Source organism: Vigna unguiculata, chromosome 3 (genome assembly GCF_004118075.2).
Source record: "Vigna unguiculata cultivar IT97K-499-35 chromosome 3, ASM411807v1, whole genome shotgun sequence".
Taxonomy (NCBI): domain Eukaryota; kingdom Viridiplantae; phylum Streptophyta; class Magnoliopsida; order Fabales; family Fabaceae; genus Vigna; species Vigna unguiculata.
In genome coordinates this window covers 43,529,164-43,547,982 of record NC_040281.1, presented here as the reverse complement: position 1 = coordinate 43,547,982, position 18,819 = coordinate 43,529,164, and the positions used below count along the sequence as shown (strand labels likewise).

The following is an 18,819-nucleotide window of genomic DNA, read 5'->3' as shown; positions in this document are numbered from 1 at the left end:
TTTATGTATATATTAAAAAAAATATTATAACATGTATATATAAGTTGTAATTAAACTTATTTAATAATTTGGTCTCAAATTGGAGAAGACTAAATTGAAAACAACTATTACCACTACCACGTGTTAAGACGGTAACACGTGGACACGTGGCAATTTATAAATTTTTAGAATTTTTTTCAAAAGAACTAGAAAATTAAAAAAAAAAAATTCATGGCTTGACATGTGTCTTGTATGGATATGGTGTTAACTCCAACTTATTGAGACCAAATTGAATACTTTCAAATGATTTAGAGACTAAATTGAACCAACGAATAATAAATGACCACATTGAACCAAACCAAAAATTAGGGAACGAAATTAGTAATTATACCTTTAAAAATTAAGTTGAAATAAGGTTAAATCATCACAGACGTTCCCATTTTTGTAGCGAAATCTCAAGTAGATCCCCTCATTTTTATTTGACTTAATTGAGTCTTTATTTTGAAATTTCCGTTTCAATTAAGTCATTTTCATTAGTAGTACACTAATGGTATTAACTATGTGCCACGTGTTAGCATGTAATTTTTTTTTATTTTTTTATAATTTTTCTTAAAAAATAAAAATTGTGACATGTCAATCTGATATTGTGCCACGTGGTTGAGACGATGTGATGTAGCCACGTGTCACTATTGGATGTGAAAACAAATATTTAAATAAAATTCAATGCAAAATATACATTTAAATAAACATAATTTTATTAAAAAGATCACTTATAATAAAAATACCATTATAAAATTTATATAAAAAATAAATATAGGGATGAAATTGATTCAATTTTTAAAGAATTAGGATCAAATTGAGAAATAAAAAGACTACATCACACCTTTCACATCCAATAGTGACATGTTACACTGCTACTGCCACATGACACAATATAAGAGGGACATATGACAATTTATTTATGTAAAAAAAATTAAAAAATAAAATAAAATCATGTGATGACATGTGACACATAGTTAACACCGTTAATGTACTACTAACGGAAAGAAATTAATTAATTGAAAAAAAATTTTAAAATAAAGACTTAACTGAATCAAATAAGAATAAGGGGACATATTTGAGATTTCGTTACAAGATTAGAGACATTTGGAATAATTTAACCTTAAATTTAAAAACTATTCTAATCATTTTGATATTCAAATATTTTATTTTTATTTTTAAATATTTTCTTAAAAAACAAACGTTGAACCTTTTTACCATATAGGACACATATAATCCAAAATTAAATTTTCACAAGCACACCCTAATTTCAGTTTTTAAAAATTTAAAAACATTAACTAAAAGGTCTTCCTTTTTGAACACCGTTGTTGTTCAATTCATCACTTGCTTTCTCTTGTAGTAGTTGAAGAATCTTGAAAAATAAGAGAGAGAGATAGGGTTGTCTGAGGTTTCGGGGAATGGCAGCAGAATCATCAGAGGGCGAAGAAGAAACAAAGTTGAGCGGAGGAAACCAATTGTTGACGGTAGACGATGACTTAACGGAGATGGGGAAAAAAGCTGCTTGGAGCGTCAGTTCTTGCAAGCCCGGTAACGGTGTTTCCTCTCTCCGTGACGATAACCTCGAAACCTATTGGCAGTAACTCCTTCACTTGCTCACACTCTCTTTCTCTTATCTTCACTCGCATTCTCAATCACGCTTTTCGTGGTTTCAGATCCGACGGAGCGCAACCCCATTTGGTTAACGTTCAGTTTCAGAAGAAAGTTAGACTTCAAGTACGTACACGGCACACCCCTCTTGCAAACAAAATATAATTTTACTTTCTAAGTGCTAAATTTTTAATTTTTTTTTTATTGTTGCAGCTAATTGTGCTGTACGTGGATTTCAAGTTGGACGAGAGTTACACGCCGAGTAAAGTTTCCATCCGTGCCGGTGATGGGTTTCACAACTTGAAGGTAATTTTATTGGTTTGGGTTTGATTTGGTTGTTACGATTGTTGATGAATGATGGGTTTGGGAACATTTGTAGGAGATTAAGACCGTGGAACTAGTGAAGCCAACTGGGTGGGTCTATCTGTCGTTGTCTGGAGTTGATCCTAGGTAAGTGTTCTTTGGTCATTGTGTTTGTGTGTGTGTGTGTGTGTTTTTTTTTTTTAAATGGGGGACATGATAGTTTATAGTAGGGAATTTAAGGGAACCTCGTGAAAGTGAAGAAACTAATAAACCATATCTGTAATTTTGTGTCTGAATAAATTTCTCTATAAACACTTACAGAAAAAAAAAATGAAATAGATTTTTACAAGAGGTAAAACTAGCTAAGTATAAAAAGTATTGTGTAGAAACTCTCTTATATTTGTTTCTCTTAACATTATATTTAACTTCATATATTTGGGGTTTTGACAAACCTTGTGTCGAGGGATTAATAGTCTCCTCCTTTAGTCAGACTTGGGACTGGCAATGATTCCACTTATAGAGTTAAGGTGCCATGTGATCCTTGTAATTGACTTAATCTAATAGGATACAGCTACTGTTGTATTGTTGGAGTGATAAGATCAACATGGACCGTGCGTTTTGATTAAATTGTGTTTGAGGCAATACGATGTGCTTACGCCTAGTGGTCTTCTGAAGAAGTGACTAAATTCTGGGCTTTTGTTGCTCAAATCTTACTGATTTTTCTTTGAATTCTTACTCCTTATATATCTGGATTTATGTTCAAGGTTTGAGGATGTTTTATTCAAATTGTGAACTGAGAAATTAGATAGGATAGGAACGTTGTCATGCTACTTGAAGATGTGTTTGTTGGTATTTATGAATGCAATAATCAGTTCTTGTTTCATTTCATCTGTTGAACCACTGGATTGTCCTTAATTGTTACTCTGAAATTGATAGTGAATGAAGCCTCAATGGTTGTAATGTAACCAAAGTAATGTAATGTAACTTAAGGATTGCTTCTTCTTGATACCAGCATACTTTTTAATAGAATCTTGTAATTGCCTTTCACCAATCACAGGGATACCTTTGTGAACACTTTCATGTTGCAAATTGCTGTGTTGTCAAACCATCTAAATGGAAGGGATACTCATGTGCGGCAAATCAAAGTTTATGGGCCTCGACCGTGAGTCTCCTTTTACTTTTGAAACAATTACTTGGATACAGTTATAAATTTATTAATTAACGTTTTTCTATGTAACCATGCTGCAGGAATCCTATTCCACACCAGCCATTTCAATTTACTTCAAGGGAGTTCATCACCTACTCTTCTATAAGATGAGAATTTACGGAAAGAGTTAATGAAGAAACCTGGTCTTAAATCAAAGGATGCTGCTCATTAAGTGATTATATTATCTGGAATGTCTGAAACCAAATCACTACTGGCCGAAATTTCAAGTATATTTCACTTCAATATTCTTAAAAATTGTCATCAGTAAATGAGGCCATCAGTAATTCAGGACCCTGTGTCTCGCAAATATTTATATTTCGTTTTACTTGTGCTAGTGCTCTATAGTAGAAGCTGTAGATTCAGCTATTACTAGATATTTTCCTTGTGGTTTGTATCAGTTAGTTGTATTAGTTTTTCTGTTTCACAGTCAGTTAGTTTCTGTCAGTTTTCAGCTTTACATAGTCTTATATAAACTTTGTTCTGTGTACACTTTATTCAGTTGTTAATACAACGAGAAATTATACACAATCTATAAACTAAGATGGCATCAAATATTCTGCATCCTCTTTCTCATTCTTGATTCTTTCTCCAGTTGATATGGCTTCTGAAACCCATACCGATTTTCACACAAATCCTTCCAATCCTTTCTTCCTCCATTCAAATGAAAATCTAGCTCTTGCTCTTGTCTCTCCTATGTTAGATGGCAAGAATTATCATGCTTGGGCTCAGGCTATGAAGCTTGCCCTAAAATCTAAGAACAAGTTAAGATTCAATGACGACACTTTGCCTTAACCTTTGCCAAACATTCAGTTCTCTTATGACCTCAAGGATCAGTGCATGGATCGATTCTCAAATCCATTATCTGGATGGACACTGCCTCTAACGTATGGCAAGACCTTTATCATCATTTTCATTAGGGAGACATTTTTTGCGTTGCTGACTTACAAGAATTGTATAAATTTGAACCACGGTAAAATTGCTTCTCAGTGGCTTTTGGATACAGGTGCCACTACTACATTACTTTCAATTTCCAAAGTTTTGTTTCTCACAAATCTATTTCTCCCATTTTTATTACTTTACCCAATGATATTCAAGTGTACCCAATTATATTCAAGTGTCTACTTCCATTTATGGTACTGTTGTTTTATTCTTTAATCCTTGATGATGTTCTTTATGTACGGGAACTTCATGTCAACATTATTTCCACCCATAAGTTAGTTCACACACTGCACTGTAAATTGTCTTTTGACTTTGATTCTTGTGTCATTGTGCAGAATACTTCCAGGAGGATGATTGGTTCAGCTAAGCTTGCACCAGGGACTGTATGTGATAAATCTGCAACCTCATCACCGCATTGTGTCTCTTTGGCATCTTAGATTAGGTCATGTTTCTGATTCCATATCATGTTATTCCTCATTATACGCATAATACTCCTTGTGACATTTGCCACTTTTCTAAACAAAGAAAGTTGCCACATCACAGTAGTGAAACACATTCCACTAAAGTTTTTACATTCTTCATGGAGATATTTGGCATATTTAGTACCTTCTATATCCGGACATAAATATTTTTAGTTTAGCTGATAACTATATCGTTTTACATGGACCAAACTCATGAGACATAAGTTTGAAACCAGGACACATTTGACTCACTTTATTTCCTTGATTGAAACACAACTCAATACTAAATTGAAATGTTTTCGAAGTTACAACGGAGTAGAGTTTTTATTATCTGATTTTTTTATATTTTTATTCAAGAGGAAAAATTTATCAGAGAACAGGTGTTGAGACACCTCAACAGAACGACATTGTTGAACACAAGCACCAACATATTTTAAATATAGCTAGAGCCTTTTCGTACTAGACCCATTTGCCTTAAATGTTTTGGCATTTTGTTGTACAACAAGCTATTGACATTATTAATAGACCGCCTACTCCATTGTTGAATTTCAAATGACCTTATGAGTTGTTCTATGCCCAACCACCTTGCATGATTCATCTAAAGGTTTTTGGTTGCTTAGCTTGTGCTAGTACGCTTCCATCTCTGAACAAAATTTTAGCCTAGCGCACGTAAAATTGTTTTTTTAGGATATAGGAAAGGTACTAAAGAATATGTCTTGTATGATCTCCAATCTCATGAAATCCTTCTTTCAAGAAATGCCATTGTTTATGAAAATGTGTTTCCATTGACTGTGTCTATTCCCCCACAAATTGGTACTTCTCCAAATCAGCTTCCTTTACTTTTCAATATATCCACCCCAACTGCATCACAACATATTCTCGTTGTCACCATTCCTGCATAAACTTCTTCCACGGTAGCCAATGACCACATTTCAAATCCATCCACATTCCCAAATCAATCTCTACAAAGTCAACCTCTTGGATAATCCACTAGACTTCGGCGCGAGCCTTTCTATCTAGCAGATTTTCACTGTCATTTTGTGGTTGCTTCTAGCTGTTTCAGGAATCCTGCGGAACTTGTGTATATCCTTTGTCTTATCTTCTCGATTATAATTGTTGTAATACTTGTAATTTTTTTTTTCTATCAATACTATTTCTGAACCCACATCTTTTTCGCAAGCCTCAAAAATGGATTTTTGGCAAAAGGCTATGAATGTTAAGTTACATGCTTTGCAGCAAAATCAAACATGGTCTCTTGTTGATCTTCCCAAAGGTAAGAGTCCTATTGATTGCAAGGGGATCTGCAAGGTTAAATATCATGTCCATGTCACTGTTGAGAGGTAAAGCTCAGTTAGTAGCCAAGGGTTACACATAATTAGAGGGTGTAGATTACTTTGACACCTTTTCTATTGCTAAAATCACTACATTCATAATTATTCTTGCCATATTAAGGGTTGGTTTTTGGAGCAACTAGATGTAAATAACGTTTTTCTTCATGGAGAACTTCATGAGGAGGTTTATATGCTTCCTCCTCTCAGTTTACGATCCTTGGTACTTCTAAAGTCTGTCGGTTGCTTAAGTCTCTTTATAGCCTCAAGCAAATTAGTAGACAATGGCATAGCATGTTATCCAACATTCTTTTGTCTCTCAATTACAAACAATCTTTTGTTGATCAGGCCTTGTTTGTAAAATCTTAGTTTGTTAACTGCTTACTAATTTACATGGATGATATTGTTTTAGCTGGAAATGATTTGGTTGAAATCACCTATGTTAAGCATGTCTTAGACACCAAATTTAAAATCAAAGACCTTGATTCCTTAAGATACGTTCTCGATCTTGAAAATGCAAGATCCAAATCTGGAATTCGCATGAATCAACGCAAGTAAACTCTAGAAATCCTTAATGACAGTGGGTTGCTTGGTTCTAAATATGCGCATACACCTTATAATCCTTCTATCAAACTTCAAGCTACTCAAGGACAACCTTTTTCTGATGCAGCTAGAGATACAAACCGTTAGATGGCAAACATTTTGTATCTTTCTATCACTCGACCAAACATTGCTTATTTTGTCCAGGGGCTTAGTCAACTCATGTCCAATCTTCTTGATCCTCATTACGAGGTTGCACTTAGTGTTCTTTGCTACTTAAAAGGATCCCTTTCCTTCCTTAGAGCTCAGACTTTCAACTTTTGGCGATTTTGATTGGGCTTGTTGCTTAGATAATTGACGCTCTATCACTGGTTTTTGTGTGTTTCTTGGCTTGTCACTTATCTCTTGGAAATTCAAGAAACAATCTACTATTTGACATCTCTACTCTGAAGTTGAGTATCGGGCTTTAGCCAGTCTTGTTGGCTCGTCATTGATCTTGGAAACCAAGAAGCAATATACTGTTTCACATTCCTCCTTTGAAGCTGAGTATCGGGCTGTAGCCAATTTTGTGATATTCAATGGTTACGTTATCTCTTTCACGATCTTTATGTTTGTAGAATCCCGCTGTATAATTGTGATAATCAATCTGCCATTCACCTAACTCATAACCCTGTGTGTCATGAGCACAATAAACATATTGAGATTGATTGTAATGTTAATTGTGAGAAGATTTAACAAGGTTTAATTCATTTTCTTCCTGTTTCTTCTTCAACTTAACTCGCTAACGCCTTCTCCAAGGCACTTCATCACACGTCCGCTGGGACTTTGTGACATTCATCGCCCAACTTGATGGGGAGATATTACTAGATATTTTCCTTGTGGTTTGTATCGGTTAGTTGTAGTTTGTCTGTTTCACAATCAATTAATTTCTATTAGTTATCAATTTTACGTAGTATTGTATAAACTATGTATTGTGTACACCTTTTTTAGTTTCTAATACAGTGAGAAATTATGCACAATCTGAAACTAAGATCAGCTTCAAGAGTTCTATATTTATTAACAAAATGATGTGCATTGTGTGAAAAATTTTCCCGCTCATAATCATTTTTACTTACTTTTCATCGGGAAACTATGATGAAATTGGCACTATTATCTAGTATTGGTTCATGTTCCACTGTCATAGAATATAATCTACAGACAACTTGTCTTATTCTTTCCAGGATTCTAATGACTTTTACTAAATCAAAATCTCATGACAATGTGCTTGTCTCTTCTATCTTGACCTTTTCTGTTTGGATTATTTTTCCTTGAGGCGTGGTCAATGGATTTATGATTGATTTTAAAACTAATTATTTTGATGCATGACATACACCTTTTGTAGGCAGGGAAAGAGAAATGTGTTTAGGCCCAAATAATAAAATTGAATGTTGACTTGTAGTTGTGGGGTTTATAACTTGATGGCTTTTCTTTGCAGGTTATTTGAAGTATTGCTAGTTAACTGAGACGTGTGTTTTAAATCATAAAATAGGACAATCTTTTTCTTCTCTTAAGCTTTATTTGTACCACAATGGACCACTTTGATGAGGCATAAGGGTCAAACTAAAATAGCTTAGACTTGTCAAACAATGATCTTTATGGCCAAATTCCAAAGATTCCAATGCAATATATTCTACAATTTATATTGGACTTGAAAGACTCATGAAAACTTTAGTGAACATTTAGTAAATTGAAGGATTTATGTTGAACTAGGTAAACACGCTTAAAAGGGGGAAAGAAGAAAATAGGTTGTTGGTAGCCTAATAAAGACGTGCTAAGCTCAATGTTTAAACTAAAATTGAAGAAAATAAGAAATGAAAACAAAAAGAAAATATTGAAGATTGGTCATTTTTGGCAGCCTAGTCAATATGCTCAAGCGTAAGGAAAAAGTAGAGAAAAATAAAATATGGAGAAAAGATTAGAGACGTGCAAAACTAAAAGTGTGGAGGAATTCTAGATCGTTCGAAAACAATGTGAAGAATAATTGATTATTCATTTGAAATCTTTTGGAAATCTTAATTATAAATATTTAATATCATTATTATTCATATTTTAATTATTAACATTTTACAATAAACTGAACATTTCAAAATTTTACCTCACCTCAATCAATAAATCGTGTATAGTAAAATTATTAACATTTAAAATATTATCTTTAAAGCCATATCTAATGATTTCAAAGTAATTAAGGGTGTACTATGATACTAATGTTCCAATCAAACGTCTATTACTAAGTAAAAAGTTGTTGGAATATGATTTTTTATAATTAAGAACATAGTAATCTAAACATGATTATTTGACAGTGACTTATTATTTATTCTCTGAAACTGTACAAGTAATGTCACTTACAACATCAACTAATAATTCTAAGTGAAATATTAATGTGTTTTGCAAGCAACTCTACTTCAAGTTCATAAATACTAGATCTTAGAACATTTATGAAATGATAAATAAAGAAAATGTTCTTTAATTTCTCAATAACTAATTCTATTTTTGTATATACACTCTATTGAAAGTTTGTATCTTAGACAACTTGAATTTAGAATTAGACAACTCTTTTGTTGTATTTAGAAGTGGCAATTACAAGATACTTGGAAAGACTGGAAATGACTTATAGAAAAAAGAATAATTGCCTTCTTTATCTCAAGGAGAAATAAAGGGGTTACAAGTGATTTTATGTACTTGTGGCAAATGAGAAGTAACAATAGTTTATTTTATTAATAGGACCATTTAAAAGATAGTAAAAGAAACAAGATGTAGGCTAGTATTTGGCTGGATAAAAAACGTTTTGCGACCATCAGAATTAAACCTGTATATTTTTCAATATTTAATTTTTCTTTAAGTTAATAAATCATAGAAAAGTTAAAATAATCATTATGCCATGATCACATGGATTCTTTTGGGGGTGAGTTTCAGACCCTTATTGGCCAGGTTTAGTGTGGTAACAAGTTGACCCAAACCCGTATTTTTTATCATGAATCTGAATCACAATGCCAAGTTGAACTCAAACAGAACTGAATTCGAGTCTACTAATGGTTCAATTGTTATTCACCTGAACGAGAGCACTTAGAGAAAGATGTTTAGCTCTCGCTAAACGAAGATATGAAGTACACGCAACTCACCTCTGAGAGTGTTAATAAGTAATGATATTCAGCTCTTGCTAAAGAGTTGTTCAACGTTATAAACACCTGCAAAGAATGTTAACAACTGAAAATTTCAGTATTTACACAAGAAAATAAGTTGTACACTCATCAAAAAAAGATTTACATGGTTATCTAATCTTAAATAACCAAATAGGACAGATTTATTGATATTTTATAATAACTACCTCAAAATTCATTCTCGTGCAAATTTCGGATCGATTGATTGATAGTGTAATGTTGTTTATATTAATAAGGCATGGCCATTAAGCTCTTTAAACAAATCAAAACATTTGTGAGGGAGGAATACCCCGACCATATATTACACAAATCGTTAAACTTCATACAATTTCATTTTAGGCGACCAGGAGATAACAAATTGAACAAATTCCAGAATCAACAACCGATCCAAGGGAAGGTTACCACAGGCTGAACAGCTAAATTTCAGCTGCATGCCACCATGATTGACAATCAACAACTCAGCAGATGATGATCAAGTTGAAGTGATGAATCTCATTCACAGGCTGGTTTAGTGTCAAAGCTACTCAAGCAGATGGCAAAGGCTTGGAAGGTAGAGAGCGGATAACGGTAATCCATGGTGAATATGTCTTTTCCAATCTTTCCAAATTGCAGGATTACCTTGTCTTGCTCCTCAGCAGAAACGTTATGAGATGGATCAACAGCAGCTACAAGCTGAAAGTTTTTAACAGAAGCCACAGACACACGGCCCTTGAAATTTAGGCACCAGCACTGTAGCTGCTCATGCCATCGTGGAGCCTTGTTTTTCAGTTCTAATTGCTCAGTTGAAACTTGGGTCGATATTAGTGGCTCTGATAAGCTTGCAGAGTTTAAATCGGGGACTGGAACTTTTTCTTTCGCTGCTGGTGATGGAGAAAAAGGTTCATCAAATATTTGAGGGAAAGAAGTCGGAGTTGGGGCGTTGCCCCCTTCCTGAATTGCTGAGACGGGAATAGAGTTCATGACACAATGCATTCTTCTCGGCCCTCTAGTGCAAAGGACGTTCAGCTCGTAGGAAACTGTGCTAACAAGATAGCTACAAGCTGGAACTCTTGGTGACACCTGCTTAGAATGAAATCTTCTACTAGATTGACAATTTTGTTGAATTGCAGCATCATGGGGAGGTTGGCTGTCATATATGGTGAACTTGGTACCCAAAAAATTGGACCTGCCAAAAGTACAACATCAAATATTAGAGAAGATCATAAGAAGCAAGGAGAAAATTGAAAAGAAGGTAAGGTTTCTATCGACCAAAAGCTTGCCTCAGTTTACCAACATATTTATTGCTGGCTCGAGAAAAATCATCTGTGGCCAAGGATATGATAAAATCAGTGCCTGTTGCCCTTCTTATCCTTTTGGCCGCTAATAACAACTTGTTATTGTCATTCTCTGCTGTACAATTAAAGCCAAAACAAGCTTCTCAAATAGAATACCAATAACTCGTTCTCCATCAAACTTCAGTGAGACGGATCAACAAACAGATCATGAAAGGATGAAAACAAAGCAAAATTTTGGCTTTGACTGCATCAAAAGGTTTAAAGTTCATTTCTATCTTAATCAAGCACCATTTAAGTTATATATATAGGTAAGATTTTATATCCGAGCAAGGTGCATTCTGCCACACACTATATTAATGTTAACAATTATGCTGATACCAAGTGGCTAATTTCACAAAGGAAATATAAAGACACAAAATGATGCGGACACCTACAAAGTAAATGACAATAAAATATTTATAAAATAACTCTTGAAGTTTAACATCCATAGACACTAATGCCAATCTTTTAAAGATCAATTTAAAGTTGAGAAATATGATATCCGTTCATTTTAGAAAAGGATGGAAGGTTTCAGCAATGAAATAACTTACATGGTACCAGACCAAAGTACAAGAGATATGTAGAACTTTCTTTGTTCCTCCTTATAAAGCATTGTATTGGAGAATCACGTGGACCAGGCTATCCATACACACAAAAGGAAAAGAACATAAGAAACGTAAGAGAGTAGGGAAGAATTAGGGTGACGGATTTATTACCTGCTTCAATGAAATAGGAAATGTGATCCTTCCACATTGTTCAGGAGTCTTGACAATCTCTTTTGTAATCGACCTCCAAGATTTACATACAGAAGCACAGAAGACAACAACAGCTCGGTCAGGCCAAGATGTTTCACTCTCTTCAACCCTCTGGATTATGTCAAAAAGCAATTCTTGTGGAAGATTTGCCCATTGTCCCTGTTGAATAAATTCAAATGTAGTTGCAAGAACATCTGGAGCAATATGTGACTTTGTTCGACTGAGCCGAAGCTTGCTTTCTGCACTTCGCTTAGATGTGCTTCCTATTCCATCTCTCATCTCCTTGAGTTCACGGACTATGCTTCTCAACAACATGTTCTCACGGCTTACCAATCCTCTTCACAGCACAAAACCACAACAATCCAAACAAAATTAAAATGCTTCTACATTCCATTCTAACATGCTTTAATATATTCCACTGAAGTGTTCTTATACCAACAAGAATAGGAAAGCCAAAGACTGATAAAGAAACTGATGTGAAACAAGCCAGTTCTAAGGGAATGCTCACAAATAAAGAAAGCCCAGATCGTAACAATGAAGAAACCAAGAATTTCTACGAACAAGAAAAGAACCAGGAAATAGAGCACACACAAGATATAACATGGTTCGATTAAAGTGTTAACAAACTCCATTCTACATCCACAAAAAAACCAAACTATCAACAAGAACAAATTATCTCTCATAAGAGTTAAGGAGACTTCCCAATGAGTTACAGAAAATATCAGGTACGTAATTTCACAAACACACTTGCATGCACTGTTATGTAACCATAGCAAGGATAAAAGACTATATACAAGCCTTAACAACATAGCATACTAACTGATTTGTAAATGAAATCAGTTACATAACAGCTGGAGAACAAACAGACACTGAGCAACTCAAACACCAAGTATAGATGAGGATACTGAAACACAATACAGACTAAAGCTTTGGTCCTAAAGAAAAACTCTGCAGTTGATAGAATAGATAGGTGATATGACAATGCTAGAGATAGTCAATACATCTTGTTGACCGAGCCAAAAACAACAAATCTCCACCTTGGTTCATGAACAAGCTTCTCTAACACTAGACAGGGAACATGTACAAGCCCAGAACAACACTTAATCCCCAACCATACCCAACTAATGGTAGAACTTAAAGTTTGGAAGCATTTCTGTAATCGTATCAAAGGGACTATAGTTTGTTGAAATATTATTCACCTTCACAAATTCTTTGGCAATCTCCTCTCTTACAAAATGCAACTTAGTGCCAGTCATGACAAACTTGGTTCTTTGATAACTGTCATCACAATGCACTATGACAATTTGGTCGTGCATTCTCAGCTCTTCAACAAAACCCTTGAGCCACAAGCTTCCTTCACAACTTTTGATATGGCCATATTCTCAACTTCAGTGGTAGACAAAACCACACCTTCTATAACTTGTCTTCCAACTAATAGCCATAAGTAATGAAAACATAACCTGCGAGAGATATCCTAGTATCTAGACATCCAACATAATTTGAGTCTAAAATGTGTACCAAAGCAATTGATCTAACAGTAACTCTAGCTCCACCACAAACTGAACTCTGCCATGAGACCCCCTTCAAGTGCCTCATAACTTAATCAACTTAAGAGTCTGTCAGTTTTCCTACCCAAGATTTGAAATAAATTTGCTCATAATACTCATAACATAAGCAGTATCAAGTCAAGTGCAATAATTGCATACACCATAGATTGCATATGAATTGTATCTAAATAACCACACTCTTCATCTGTCTTAGGATATTGTTTACAACTTAGCTTCAAATGCTAAGTTAAAGGTGAAGAAACAGTTTTCAAGTTTGTCATTCCAAACTTATCAAAGACAATCTTAAGGTGGATCTCCAAGCCAGGTATAATAGCTTCTTTTTGTCTCCCATGATCTCAATCCCAAAGACCTACTTTATTATTTACTATTCAACTCAATCTTCACCTTCTCAACTTCAGACTTACTACTGCTTTCTATTAAAAAATATCATCAACATAGAGCAACAATATTACAGTGAGTGATTGTCAGGTAAGAGTTTGAAATAAACACACTTATCAAACTTGTTTCACATGAAACCATCTGAGTAATAAACACACTTACCATTCACCTCAAACCCTTATGGTTGCTTCATAAAAATGGTTTCCTAAAGATTTCCGTACAAGAAGGCAGTCTTGACACCCTTTTGCTCCAATTCAAAATCAAACTCGGCAAATATGAGTATCTACTTGGATTTATGCTTTACTATGGGGGAGAACACGTCATTATAATGAATCCCCTTCCTTTGAGTAAAATCTCTAGCAATCAATCTTCCCTTAAACCTTCCCTGGTCAATTCCTAAAATTTCATCATTTATTTTTAAAAATCCATTTACAACTGATCAATCTTTGCACCAACAAGTCTCCTTATCAACCTACAAGTATGATTATCATGATGTGTCTTCATCTCTTCATTCATGTTGTTCAATATTCCTTCTTCTCCTGGCTTGCTAAAGCAAATTTAAAGCAATCGGGTTCATCTTACAAAATACCTCACTGGCTACCACAAGAGAAAATACAATTAAATTTGCATATTCATACTTTTCTGGTGGTTTGATGACTCTCCTTGTCCTTCCTTGTGCTACACTTTAACCATCATCAACTTGGTGCTCTTTAGTAAGATCTTCTCCAAACTCATCATGGTCTGTCAAAAGAAAATCAGAGAAAGCTCTTGGCACTACCTCAATCAAAGATAGATTTCTTTTTCTCAGCATCTCGACTGTCAACAAACTCAAAAACCTTTGATTTATAAGCGATCACAATCTCATTGAAAATAACATGATAGTTGATCATACACTTCTTGAATCTCAGTTCAAGACACCATGCTTTGTATGCCCTCACCCCTTCATGATATTCTAAAAACATGCATTTACCAGCTCCTACTATCAGCTTATCTTACCTAAGATTCTCAAATTTTTAAGGTTAGGAGAATGAACTAACCAGATTTCCACAGTAGTCTTTCTCTCCAGAGTAGTTGATTGATCAAATAGGCAACAATCGCAATTGCTTCAACCCAAAAGATACTCTGCACTATGCAACATACATCTCACTCTTCAAAATGGTCCTATCAAATCTGTCTATTAGGGCATTTTGTTGAGCAATTCCAACCATAGTTCTATGTCATGTTATACCATTCTATTTACAGAAGTTATTGAATACCTCTAAACAAAACTCAAGACTATAATTATTGTTCTAAATCTCTTTACTCTTCTCCCCGTCTCATTCTCCATTAGTCGCATCTAGATCTTGAAATGCTCAAAAGCTATATCCTTGGTCTTCTAAAAATAGATTCATAATTTCCTTTAGTAATCATTACTCTTTATAGGAAATACCTTGTCCAAGACTGTGACAGAGTTCTTTATGGTACTCAGAGATCATCGTGAACATAATCCAAAGTCTCTTTTGTTCTTTGTTGTGTTGTATTGAATTTGACCTTATAGGCTTTAGCACAAACGTGGTATTGACAACACTTCAACTTCTCAAGTGTTTTATCAGCAAATAACACCTGCTTTTGTAATTCAACCAAACCTCTTTCACCATATGAACTAACCTTTTGTGCTATAATTCAATTCTTAACAATTTTTCTCACCAACAAACACAAAACCAGTGAATATAGTACCCTCCAAGGAATACAAGTCATTTTTCCTCATACCCTTCATGACAATCACAAACTTTGCATCACCTCTATGTTGTAAATAATAGATTATTAGGATAAAAAATTATTTTAATATCTCCATAGTAATTATGGAAAAATATCTTCAAAACCTTTCTATTTATTTCAACATATTTGTATTACCTTTTTCAAAGATTTTGGTTATTACAAATAGAGATGATGAGAGTGTAATTTGTGTGATTGATATCAATAAAATAATTCTTTATTTTCGTACCATATTTCAAGTTTGTATCAAAGCTCTTGTTGCTATTGCCTTGTTAACCATCGTTGTTCACCATCATCATTGAGGTTAGTGGTTGGCCAAAGAGGTGGTATATGTTTACAAATTTTATGGTGACACTTTTTTTTCAGTTGCAAAGATGGTCTGTGTTAACTTATTCATAACAATGGTTGCTCTTCCACCTTGGCCTCTTTATCTACCAGATGTCAAAAATGTTTTTTTAATGGTGATTTGTGAGAAGAAATCTATATAGAGCAACCTCCTGGTTTTGTTGCTTAGGAGGAGTCTTTTGGATTGGTACTCAGGCAGTCTCCTAGGGCTTGGTTTGACAAATTTAGCATTGTTGTTCAACAATTTGCTATCGGAATGAGGCAGATCATTCAATATTTTACCATCACACAAGTGTTGAGTATATCTATCTAGTAGTATATGTTGATATTGTACTTAAAAGCAATGATCAACATGGCATCTCACAGGTAAGGCAACACCTTTGTCACCACTTTTCAACAAATTTGATGTGAAACAAGTCAATACAATGGTAAAGCTCACCAATCAAGAACTTCAAGAAACAAAGAAACAAAGCACGCACAAGATAGAACATGGTTCAATAAGAGTGTTAACCAACACCAATCTACATCCACAACAAAGCCACACTATCAACAAGAACAAGTTCTCTCTCAGAGTTACAAAATACTCTCTCAATTTCTCTCAAAGTGTTACAAAATACTCTCTCGATGAGTTACAACAAACTTCAAATATGTAATCTCACAAATATACTCTCATAAACTGTTATGCAACCATAGCAAGGATATATGACTATATACAAGGCTTAACAACATAACATATTAATTGATCTTAACAGAAATCAGTCACGAAACAGCTAGAGAACAAAATAGACAGTGAGTAGACTCAAACACCAAGTACAGATGATGATACTAAAACATGGTAAAGACAAAATTTTGGTCATATGGATAAACTCTCCGAAAGATAGAACAAACAGACGATACAGCAATACTTGAGACAAAACATACAATTGTTGACTGGGCTGAAAAGAACAATTGAAACAATGACACACCGGCACATACTAACAATTCCACTATAGTTGTTACTAACAAGAAGTAAAAAGCCAAAAGCTGATAAAGAAACAATCACAATTTGTACATACTTATGCTTTGGTGTAAGTACATTTTAGATTCACAAAGTTTGCCAGAGAAACTTATCAAAGTCAAGATAAGTTTTTTATTTTAATTTACTACAGTCGATCTTACAGTATCAACGAGTGCTAAATAAAGGTCCTGTTTAGATAAACTTCTTCATAAGCATGTAAAAAAAGCTAAGATCAACTTATGCGTTTAACTTTCTCCAGAAGCTAAGGTACACTAGTTAATTTTAACTTGAAGAGAAACTAAATGCGCTCTTAAGTTCATATTCCCTTCTCCTAAAAGTATTTATACAGAAGGTTATACAAATAAGGACCGAGTAGTTTACCTAAATAAATAATCATCTCACTCCTACATAACATACATACACAGCACGTAGACATGGCTATATATTCAATGCTTGCAACTTCAAGACAACAACTAGAAACAAGCCATCCCCAAAATTAACTAATATTGGGTCATAATCAAAATAATTTAATAATATCATAACGATTTGTGCTTTTACTACTGACAAGGTAATACAAACAAAACAAAAAATGTTGCAGTGTCAAAAAAAAAACCTCATCAACTCTGCAGTCCTTACAAAATGTAACACGTTCTGTCGTTGAAATCAACTTAATAGACGAGAATCTATTTTCATACCAAAAATAATAATAAAAACGAAGAGAGAGCATTGATCCAAAAAGAAAAGCATGAAAATTCCTATCAATGGTAGAGAGAGTTCAGAAGGTCGCGAGCAAAAGTGTGAGAGAAAAGAAGAAAGCTTCTAGAATACGGATCCAGAAACAGTAAAAACAGAGAAACACGATTAACCGATATGAAGAAGGAAAGAACAGTGTTCTCTGATTTTGTAGAGAAAGTAAAAGGAGAAAGGAGTATTACCCATGTTATACTCCAACGCCACTATCAATCACCGGCCACCGCTACCGCCACCGGGGGTCCAAAATAAGATCGCAAAAACGTGTGGTTTGAAACGGATGCACATTATCTTTCCACCATTTTTTTAAAATTATTTTTAGTAGAAAAAGTGAAGCATGATTTATTTATTGGATGAAATCTAGTGCAGGAATCTCCACTGTTCATAAAGTGTGACTCCCTACACGTGGCCTTTTTCTGACTATTGCTAGAGAATAATAATAAACTCATGTGCTATACAAAGTAAATATTTATATAACTAAAATTTACAATAAATAACATATAATAATAATAATAAATAAATAAATAGAAACTAGTTGTAAATTTTATAGAATGTATAAACTAAAATCACATAAAAATAGAAATTGTGTACCAATCAATCTTGCAACTTATATTCCTTAACCAAATTATCTAAGGTTCAAATCGTGATAATATCATTTTAAATATAAAATAAATCATGTTGTGAATTTTGATATGTGTAATAAAAATTTTAAATTAGTAGAATTATAATTATAATTTGTAACATTCTAATAATAATAATAATAATAACTTATTATTATAATAGTAAGATATATGCCAATATATTATTATGTACAATTATTAGATTATTAGATGTAAGACTCAACATATTTTTTTTTCTCCTATATTTATGATTTAATGTTTTTTTTTATTTATTCTTTATTTAATGTGAACCTATTTTTTTTTAAATCTTTTAGATGGATGTTAATTCTGATTTGTTGGTGTTAAAGTTGATTTAAAGAAAGATTGATTCAAAATAAATATAAAAAAAAAATTATTCTTACAAATATATGGACTAAAAATACTAATTAACATATATATAACTATTAAAAGTATTGATATTATAGTTCCGTTTAATTTTTGTATAACTATTAATTATTGAGTTGGGTTTCATTTATTATTAAGTCAATTGTATCTAACTCATTTTTATATATGTATCTAACTCACTCTTATATAGGTCGGGTGACAAGTTTAGTATTAATAACTTGAGAAGAAATTGTAGGTTTTTCATTTTCGTGTCTTTTAGACAAAATTGTGACTTATTAGATTACTTGAAATATTAAATTAATTTTCTTAATGATGGTGTTATATTTTAATCATACTGATAATTAAAAATTATA

General features: G+C 33.5%; 2 protein-coding genes across 4 annotated transcripts; one reads left to right on the top strand and one right to left on the bottom strand.

Annotated features, from left to right (window-relative positions):
* The first annotated feature begins 1,329 nt into the window (after positions 1-1,329).
* On the top strand, positions 1,330-4,660 carry LOC114179103 (anaphase-promoting complex subunit 10). 2 transcript variants are annotated; one of them, XR_003603430.1, is made up of 7 exons: positions 1,330-1,615; positions 1,692-1,752; positions 1,840-1,932; positions 2,006-2,076; positions 2,987-3,091; positions 3,178-3,363; positions 4,411-4,660. XR_003603430.1 is itself a non-coding variant. In XM_028065322.1 (6 exons), exons 1-6 carry the CDS (start codon positions 1,437-1,439, stop codon positions 3,245-3,247), a joined length of 579 nt encoding a protein of 192 aa, XP_027921123.1. In that variant the 5' UTR covers positions 1,330-1,436; the 3' UTR covers positions 3,248-3,674. The 2 variants fall into 2 exon arrangements, 1 of the variants encoding a protein (XP_027921123.1); XM_028065322.1 differs by lacking the exon at positions 4,411-4,660 and having other exon boundaries at positions 3,178-3,674.
* A 5,125-nt stretch (positions 4,661-9,785) lies between these two features.
* Positions 9,786-17,801, bottom strand: LOC114177983 (tubby-like F-box protein 2). 2 transcript variants are annotated; one of them, XM_028063620.1, is made up of 5 exons: positions 17,648-17,801; positions 11,631-12,006; positions 11,466-11,553; positions 10,861-10,990; positions 9,786-10,766 (listed from the first exon to the last, which is right to left on the bottom strand). In XM_028063620.1, exons 2-5 carry the CDS (start codon positions 11,982-11,984, stop codon positions 10,094-10,096), a joined length of 1,245 nt encoding a protein of 414 aa, XP_027919421.1. In that variant the 5' UTR covers positions 11,985-12,006; positions 17,648-17,801; the 3' UTR covers positions 9,786-10,093. The 2 variants fall into 2 exon arrangements, with proteins under 2 accessions (XP_027919421.1, XP_027919419.1); XM_028063618.1 differs by lacking the exon at positions 17,648-17,801 and adding an exon at positions 17,326-17,602.
* Positions 17,802-18,819: the final 1,018 nt, after the last annotated feature.

Excerpts from the sequence above, each read along its gene's own strand:
- LOC114177983 (XM_028063618.1), bottom strand. Across the intron at positions 10,991-11,465 it reads GTACTTTGGTCTGGTACCAT|CAGAGAATGACAATAACAAG; the intron begins GTAAGTTATTTC and ends TTAATTGTACAG. Across the intron at positions 10,767-10,860 it reads AAATATGTTGGTAAACTGAG|GTCCAATTTTTTGGGTACCA; the intron begins GCAAGCTTTTGG and ends TACTTTTGGCAG.
- LOC114179103 (XM_028065322.1), top strand. The coding sequence starts at position 1,437 with ATGGCAGCAGAATCATCAGAGGGCGAAGAAGAAACAAAGTTGAGCGGA. Across the intron at positions 1,933-2,005 it reads ATGGGTTTCACAACTTGAAG|GAGATTAAGACCGTGGAACT; the intron begins GTAATTTTATTG and ends GAACATTTGTAG. Across the intron at positions 2,077-2,986 it reads TTGTCTGGAGTTGATCCTAG|GGATACCTTTGTGAACACTT; the intron begins GTAAGTGTTCTT and ends CACCAATCACAG.